This window comes from Neophocaena asiaeorientalis, unplaced genomic scaffold, assembly GCF_003031525.2.
Source record: "Neophocaena asiaeorientalis asiaeorientalis breed wild unplaced genomic scaffold, Neophocaena_asiaeorientalis_V1.1 scaffold114, whole genome shotgun sequence".
In the NCBI taxonomy this organism is placed as follows: Eukaryota; Metazoa; Chordata; class Mammalia; order Artiodactyla; family Phocoenidae; genus Neophocaena; species Neophocaena asiaeorientalis.
In genome coordinates this window covers 1,845,100-1,854,467 of record NW_020173116.1, presented here as the reverse complement: position 1 = coordinate 1,854,467, position 9,368 = coordinate 1,845,100, and the positions used below count along the sequence as shown (strand labels likewise).

The 9,368-nt window shown below is 38.1% G+C and overlaps 1 protein-coding gene across 1 annotated transcript in view; it reads right to left on the bottom strand.

The window, feature by feature from the left end:
• Positions 1 to 9,368, bottom strand: part of DNAH6 (dynein axonemal heavy chain 6) — a 283,212-nt gene that overhangs the window by 132,187 nt on the left and 141,657 nt on the right. Inside the window, exons 34-35 of the mRNA XM_024743950.1 lie at positions 5,900 to 6,455; positions 5,026 to 5,148 (exon numbers count right to left, since the gene is read on the bottom strand). Of these exons, the coding sequence (XP_024599718.1) occupies positions 5,026 to 5,148; positions 5,900 to 6,455 (679 nt within the window). The remainder of the gene's footprint in view (positions 1 to 5,025; positions 5,149 to 5,899; positions 6,456 to 9,368) is intronic.

Here is a 9,368-nt window from a genome sequence, read left to right as displayed (position 1 = left end):
TGACCAAAAAAAAAAAAAAAAAAAAAAAGGTTTGGTTCAAACTTGTATGTTGCAATATATCCTGTAACTTTTAGACTAAAGGGTATAAGCATCACAAGATACGAAACAAGTTAAATTAAGGAAAACCCTTCTATGACTTGGGAGGGACACATGGGGGAGATTCTGGGTCACTGATAATGTCCTACATCTTGATCTGGTAATGGGTACAGAGGTGTTTATTTTATAATCATTTGTTAAACTGTCAACATATATTTCATGTAGTCATCTCTATTGATGATCTCTCTCATAATTAAGAACAATGAAAAAGAAGAAGTATAAAGAGAAACATTTTAAATATCTATGTAAGGTAAAGGACTGATTCCCAAAGATTTAAAAAAAAAATGTTGCTCCCTCACCACTTTTTTTAACATTGTACTGAAAGTCTTAGCTAATGCGATAGGAGAATAAAAGGGAAAAAATGTATACAGATTGGGAAGAAAGAAAAAAAAATTGTCTTTGTTTACAGATGAAACAATTATCTACATAGAAAATCCCAAACAATTGACCAAAAGTTCCTGGAACTAATAAGTAGTTACAGCAAAGCTGTAGGATACAATGTAAATATACAAAAGTCAATTACTTTCCTATATACCAGCAATGAATAATTAGAATTTGAAAATATAACACCATTTATATTAGCACCCCAAAATAAAATACTTAGGTATATTTTTAACAAAATATTTCCAAGATCTATATGAGGAAAACAACAAGATTCTGATGAAAGAAAGCAAAGAACATCTAAGTAAATTAAGAGACAGCTCATGTGCATGCATAAAAAGACCCAATATTGTGAATATGTTAGTTATTCCTAATGTGATCTATAGATTTGATGCAATCTGAATCAAAATACCAGTAAGTTACTTTGTGGATATCAACAAACTGAGTCTTAAGTTTATATGGCGAGGGAAAAGACCCAGAATAGTGAACACAATATTGGAGAACAAAGTCAAAGGAATGACACTACCTGACAAGACTTACGGTAAAGCTACAGTAGTCAAGACAGTGTGATATTGGCAAAAAAAAAATAGACATTAATGGAACAAAATAGAGAGCCCATAAATAGACTCATACAAATATAGTCAAGTGATCTTTGACAAAGGAACAAAGGCAATCCAATGGAGAAGGGACAGTGTTTTCAACAATGGTGCTAGAATTGGACATCCACATGCAAAAAAAAAAAAAAAAAAGGATAGAGAGAATCCAGACATTGATACTATGCCTTTCACAAAAATTAACTCAAAATGGATCATAAACCTAAATGTAAAATGTAAAACTATAAAACTCTTAGAAGAAAACAGAGGAAAATATTTAGGTGACCTTAGGTTTGGAAGTGAGTTTTTAGATATAACACCAAAAGCACAATCCATGAAAGAAAAATTGATAAGTTAGATCATTAAAATTAAAAATGTGTGTGTTGTGAAAGATATTGTTAAGAGAATGAAAAGACAAGCCAGACTTGGAAAATATACTTGCAAAACACATATCTGATAAATAACTTGTATCCAACATATATAAAGAACTCCCAAAACTCAATAATAAGAAAACATATAACCTGGACTTCCCTGGTGGTGCAGTGGTTAAGAATCCGCCTGCCAATGCAGGGGACACGGGCTCGATCCCTGGTCCAGGGAGATCCCACATGCCGCAGAGCAACAAAGCCCATTGTGCCACAACTACCTAGCCTGCGCTCTAGAGCCTGTGAGCCACAACTACTGAGCCTGCATGCCACAAGTACCAAAGCCCGTGCACATAGAGCCTGTGCTCTGCAAAAAGAGAAGCCACTGCAATGAGAAGCCTGTGCACTGCAACCAATAGTAGCCCTTGCTCACCGCAACTAGAGAAAGCCCATGTGTAGCAACAAAGACCCAACGCAGGCAAAAATAAATAAATAAATAAAAACAAAGCACAATGCGTAGTCATTGACATCTGTGGAAAAAAAAACATACAATCTAATAAAAAGTGGGCAAAAGATTTGGAAACATCATCAAAGAAATATGGATGGCAAATAAACATATGAAGAGACACTCAACATATTAGAAAACTGCACAGTGAAACCACAATGAGATACTGCTACATACCTATTAGAATGGCTAAAATCTAAAATACCACACCACCACATTCTGGTGAGGATGTGGAACAACAAGAACTCTCATTTATTGCTGGTGGGAATACAAAATGGTACAGCCATGTTGGAAGACAGACTAACAGTTTCTTACAAAGGTAAACATAGTTTTATCATATGATCCAGAAATCACAGTCCTGGATATCTACCCAAATGAGTTGAAATCTTATGTCTACACAAATACCTGCACATGAATCTTTATAGGAGCTTTATTCATAATTGCTAAAACTTGGAAACTTTGAGATGTCTTTCAGTAGGTGAGTGGATAAACTTGGTAAATCCATACAATGGAGTATTAATCCAGTGCTAAAAAAATAAGCTATCAAGCTACAGAAAGACATGGAGGAATCGTAAATACATACTATTAAGTGAAAGAAGTCAATCTGAAAAAGCTACATACTGTATAATTCCAGCTATATGATGTTCTGGAAAAGGTAAAACTATGGAGACAGTAAAAACAATCAGTGGTGCCAGGGGTTGAGAGAGTGTGGATGTATGAATAGGTAGAGCACAGATTTTTAAGGCAGTGAAACTATTCTGTATGATATTATACATGATATTATTTATTTATCAAAACTCATAGAATTGTACAACACAAAAGAGAACCATAATGTAAACTATGGACTTTAGTTCATAAGACTGTATGGTTCATCCATACTGGTTCATCAGTTTTAACAAACGTACCACACCAATGCAAAATGTTAATAACAGGGGAAACTATTTGGAGGAGGGAAATTATACGACAACTCTCTATACTTTCTGTTAAATTTTTCTATAAACCTTAAGCTGCTCTAAATAATAGTCTATTAAAAGAGTGAATTCAGAAATGTTTAACATCTTTTGGCAGCCCATGATAAAGTCTCAATTCTGAGAATTACTGTCTTTAATAAGGTACTCTGTTCACTTTGCTGTACACCTGAAACTAACACAACATTATAAATCAACTATACTCCAATAAGAAATTAAAAAAAATAAGGTACTCAGAGAGTTTACCACAATATTATTAAAATGTTGTTGCCTAAGAATAAGGAAAACAATAGTTTTCTGATTCATTTTTGGAGGGGGAGATGCAGAAAGAAGATGGCTTTCTTGAAGTGGCCTTCTTGAGATGAGATGGAGCAAAACACTTAAAAAGATTGTTCCACATATATGCATTAAAATATGATATTTGTTTTTCTCTTTCTGACTTACTTCACTCTGTACGACAGACTCTAGGTCCATCCACATCTCTACAAATGACTGAATTTTGTTCCTTTTTATGGCTGGGTAATATTCCATTGTATATATGTACCACATCTTCTTTATCCATTAGATGAACCAATTTGCAGGGTAGGAATAGACAAGCAGACATAGAAAATGGACATGTGGACATGGTGAGGAAGGGGGAAATGGGATGAATTGGGAGATTAGGATTGACATATATACACTACCATGTGTAAAATAGATAGCTAGTGGGAACTTGCTGTATAGCACAGGGAGCTCAGCTTGGTGCTCTGGGTGACCTAGATGGGTGGGATGGGAGTGGATGGGAGGGAGGTCCAAGAGAGAGGGGATATATGTATACATATAGTTGATTCATTTTGTTGTACAGAAGAAACTAACACAACATTGTAAAGCAACTCTACCCAAGTAAAAAAAACAAAGGAACAGGGCTTCCCTGGTGGCGCAGTGGTTGAGAATCTGCCTGCTAATGCAGGGGACACGGGTTCGAGCCCTGGTCTGGGAAGATCCCACATGCCACAGAGCCACTAGGCCCGTGAGTCACAACTACTGAGCCTGAGCATCTGGAGCCTGTGCTCCGCAACAAGAGAGGCCGCGATAGTGAGAGGCCGGTGCACCGTGATGAAGAGGGGCCCCTGCTTGCCACAACTAGCAAAAGCCCTCACACAGAAATGAAGACCCAACACAGCAAAAATAAATACATAAATAATAATAATAAAAAAAACGAACAAGATGAGTGGATAAAGGAGAAGTGGTATATATAGACAATGGAATACCACTCAGCAATAAAAAAGAATGAAATCTCAGGGCTTCCCTGGTGGCGCAGTGGTTGAGAGTCCTCCTGCCGATGCAGGGGATGTGGGTTCGTGCCCCAATCTGGGAAGATCCCACATGCCGTGGAGCGGCTGGGCCCGTGAGCCATGGCCGCTGAGCCTGCGCCTCCAGAGCCTGTGCTCCGCAACGGGAGAGGCCACAACAGTGAGAGGCCTGGGTACCGCAAAAAAAAAAAAGAATGAAATCTCAAAAAGAAAAAAACATCGCTTGTTAAGGTAAAGAGAAACCCTATTTTAGAATGCAGAGGGCACAGAAGATAATATGGAACTGAGTTGTTCTGAATAATAATGTAAAAGCTTTCCTTCACTTTGGGTGGAATGGTACCTCTGAGGTTAGAATTTGTCTTTGGTAATCGACCTAAGGTTGGGTGGGAGGTAAACTGTTTTTCTCTTCTTCTTGGCTCTCAGAGGTGTTAGGGGTTCCTAAAATCTAAAAACTGCAACAATGCTTGGATTTACTGTTCTTTTCCTTCCAGGTACTTCCCTCTCATTATCTCAAGCCTCCTGCAAAGCCTTTTTTTTAATGCCCCAGGTTGTTCTACCTGTGTTTGGGGAAACTCAAGGAAGTGTTTATATTTGAGAGAAACCAGTCTGGAGAGAAGCCAGGCAGGGTAACAAAAAGTGAGGACAGCTTTGGGAAGCACACAACCTTCCTGGAAGATCCCAAGAATTCTGGGGAGAGAGCTATGTACAATGCTGGGATTCCCTCAATCAAGCACAGTGAGGTGTTAACCAATTGCTATCTGGGCACTCGAGGGAAGGGTGAGCCCTGACAGATGGAGACAGTGGGGAGGGTCTGATTGCACTTACATTTTTAGAAACACTCTTCATCCAGGTTTTAACATAAGGCATCCACTTCAGTTCTTCAGGATCCACAAACACCATCCCACATCTACTGACTGTTGCAGGAGAGGCAACCTTTAGATCTTGCACCTAAAATTGAAAAACGTTGAACAGGAAATGGCTAGCATGATACTTCCTTATTCCTCTAAATTCAACGTTAAGGAATCACACATTTAAAGTTTAACACTGTTAAGGCTTTGTGTGGAAGAGATTGGGGGAGCTATAAGTGATTAAAAATGGAGAAGAAAAGTTAAGTGAGGTGTAAGGAGAAAAAAAAATATAGAAGGATACTGTCAAATCCTTATGGGAAGGTATAAGTATTTCTTTTCCCTTCTTTTTGTTTTTCTTCTTATCTTTTTCATTCTTATATCCAATACCTAGCCTAATACCCAGGACATAGTAGGTATTCAATTAATGTTTGATGAATGAATACAGCAGGGGTGATATCTTCCATAATATTTTGTAGCTGTATTTGGCCCACATTCCTTTTCCAATCCCATCACCAAATATTCATACCACAGAGGGATGATTTATTCATCTTAAAAAAAAATATATATATATATATATTTACTGCCTCCAAAGGAAAAAAAAACAAGTGCTTGGGAAGCTAGAATTTATTGTATTTCCTGTTTATAGAGAGACAGAAACATTTAAGAGACTTTGGTTGTCAGAATGGACAATCTATTATAAAAGGACAATTTGGTAAATATTTAGTATGTAAACAAAACACCATGGTAGGCCTTACAGGTAGTCAATGGTACATCAGTAAGAGAAAAAAATTAATGATGGTATGCTAATCTAATGAACGATTTCACTCCACAGTAAGGAATATGCAATTTACCTCAAAAAGCATGTGGATTTGAGGTGTGAGTTTAATCCTCTCACTGTTAGCCAGGCAAAGCATCTTGTTATCATCCAGGACTGTATTCATATTTTCAATCCAAAGAGCATCTACTGGCCCATCACTGATGATCCATTTATGGTCTTCTGAAGTATCATTCACAGCTGCTCGGATACTTAGTGCCATCAAACCATCTTTCCACTCTAAGGTTATGTTATTAACTTCACCATATAATTCACCCATTGTAATTGATTTAGGATTAAGAACATATGTTTTAACGGATTGGTAAAAGGGATTGTCTACACCAAGTTTTCTCAAATTCCCTAAAGTTTCTGCTAGTATTTGGTAAACTGTGGTCTTGCCACCTCCTGTTGGCCCTACTAACATAACACCATGCCTTACTAGCATGGTTTCATAGAACTGTATCACTTTTTTAACCATACATGTCTCAGGCTGAAGATTTTGTCTCTTCATGACATCTATAATTGTTGACTGCAATATACCATAATCATGTTCTGGAATTTGGACTCCAGGAAAAAGGTCAGATATGATTCCACTGTAAAAAATAAAATAAAATAAGTTAGGAACACTGGTCATTGATATTTCCCCATGTCTGTTACAATTAATTTATTAAACATTACTATGGGTCCTATTTTTCTCATTATATTTCCTTCTGAACACACAGTACTAGATTATCCTGTGTGTTATACCAGAATCTATCATTTCTCTGTTATTGTGCATGATTTTGTTTGTTTCTTGTACAGTAGACCAATGTTCTTAAGTATATTGGGAGCTTTTTGAGGTAGGGAATATTTCTTACATTTTTGTATTATACACAGTATGTGGCATAGTACCAAACATATAAGTGACAAATTTAACAGTTTATTTTAAAAATTATATTTATATCTCAACTTTTCCCAAAAGCACTTATGTGTGCTTATAATGGTATATAAATATTCAGAAAAATAAGATGGAAATAGAAATAGAAAACTAGTACTACATAAAAAAGGGAGTAAAGGAAAAATGGACTGTTTCTGTAGGAAACATTTAATATGGGATGGTTCTATGGGTAAACAAGAAGCTAAACTCCCACCTTACACTACATAACACAAAAACATTTGAGAGGCAGTAAAAAAACTTAATATAAAATGACAAGAAACGTACAAGATGAGGGAGATCAAGATGGTGAAGTAGGAGGATGTGAGCTCATCTCCCTCTATGAACACATCAAAAATACATCTACATGTGGAGCAACTCTCACTGAAAACAAACTGGAGACTGGCAGAAAGACTCTTCTGCAGCCAAAATTGTAAAGAAAGATCCACACAGAGTCAGGTAGGAAGGGAAGAGAAAGAGCGATTAGGTTGGTACCTGTGTCTGTTGGAGGGGACACACAAGAGGCAGGGAATTAGATGGGCTTGGAGGTCCTCCCTGGGGAGTGAGGGGTTTGACCCACATTGGGCACTGCAGTCCTGGGGGCTGACACTGGGAAGACAAGACCTCTTAGCTGGTTTGAAAGCCAGTGGGACTACCAGCAGAGCTGTAAGAAACCTAGACTCCACTTGTGAGGGGTGTACACATGGTTGTTTACTCCCAAGGACAAGGGGGAGGAAACAGAATGAAACTGCCTGGGGCTCTGACTGGTTTCCCACAACCTCTGTCTCCCACCTTGTGCCCTGCCCCATGCTGAGCACCTGCTCCAGCACTACTAGCTCTAGTGCAGCTCCCCACTAGGGTGAAGGCTGCCATTGCCAAGGAGAGTGTGCAGTTAGGGGGAAGGAGTGGGTTTGGACCCAGCACTGCATCTGAATAGGGCAAGGGAGGCTATTGATGGAGCTTATGGAGGCAGTGGATCGTGAGTGGCCTGGAACTCTGATGTGTTGGGATCACTCCAGTACTTGCCCCAACCTGCACCTGGCATCCAGTCCGGCCCTTCTCACTCAGCACTGCTCCTCCAGAGTGAAGGTGCTGATGCTGGGAGGGGTAGATCACACACTTAGAGGGAATAGAACCAGCTCAGACCCAACCTCAGGGCTTCTGCTTCAGCACCTTGGGACCTGCCTCTGCTCTTCATAGGGCAAGTGTTGACCACTGAGCATAGGACAAGCCCTGGTTCACACCTGACTCTGGCTCTAGCCCCTCCATTTCCAGCCCCACTTCCCACCAGGGATTGCTGCCAGTACACCCTGGGGGAAGATGTGACCTATGCTTACTTCAGATCCAGCTCTCCCACCAAAGCCACTGGGCACAGTGCAGACTGCATATGGGGTCTTACACAAGGACACTCTTAAAAGACTGGAATAGGTAACTCTTTCACCTAATTTCATACAGACAGAGAAAGTTAAGCTAAATGAGAAGTCTGAGGACTTTGTTTCAAATGAAAGAATAAGAAAAGAAATCTAAAATAACAACTAACGAAACAGAGATAAATAGTTTATCAGATAAAGAGTTCAAAGTACTAGTGATAAGAATGCTAACTGAACTAGGGAAAAGAATAGATGAACACAGTGAGAATTCTAATAAGGAACTAGAAAACCCAAATAAGGAAACAGATATCCAGGTACAGGAAGCACAGAGAGACTCATACAAGATGAATGCAGAGACGCACACCAAGACATATCATGATTAAATGGCAAAAGTTACATATAAGGAGAGAATTCTAAAGGCAGCAAGAGGAAAACAAAGAATCACATACAAGAGAATTCCCCTAAGGCTATCAGCTGATTTTTCTGCAGAAACTTGCAGGCAGAAGGGAGTGACATGTTATATTTAAAATGCTAAAAGTGCTGAACTACTTGCTGGGTAGAGTATCCTACACCCTAAGATACTCTACCCAGCAAGATTATCATTTGGAATTGAAGTAGAGATAAAGAACTTCACAGAAAAGCAAAAACAAAGAGAGTTCATCAATACTAAACCTACCCTAAAAGAAATGTTACAGGATCTTCTCTAAGTGGAAAAGAAAAGGCTACAACAAGAAGTAAAAATTTGTAGGGAAGGAAAAATCCTACTAGTAAGGGCAAATATATGGTTAAGGCTGTGGATCAATCACTTAAATAAGCTAGTGCAAAGATTAAAAGACAAATTGTAAAATCAACTATATTACAGTAAACGTGAAGGGATAAACATGAAGATGTAAAATATGACATTAAACTCACAAAATGTGAGGGAGGGGAATAAAAAATGTAGATCTTTTAGAAGGTGTTTGAATTTAAACGGCTATCAGTTTAAAACAAGTAGATATAGTTATAGGTCAACATATATAAACAGCATGGTAACCACAAATCAAAACTTACAATAGATACACAAAAACAAGAAAGAAAGGAACACAAGTATACCACTAAAGAAAATCACCAAACCACAAGGGAAGAAACAAAAAGAAGAAGAAAAGAACAGAGAACTACAAAACAACCATAAAACAAGTAATAAAATGGCAATAAGTACATAACAATTAATAATCACTTTAAAT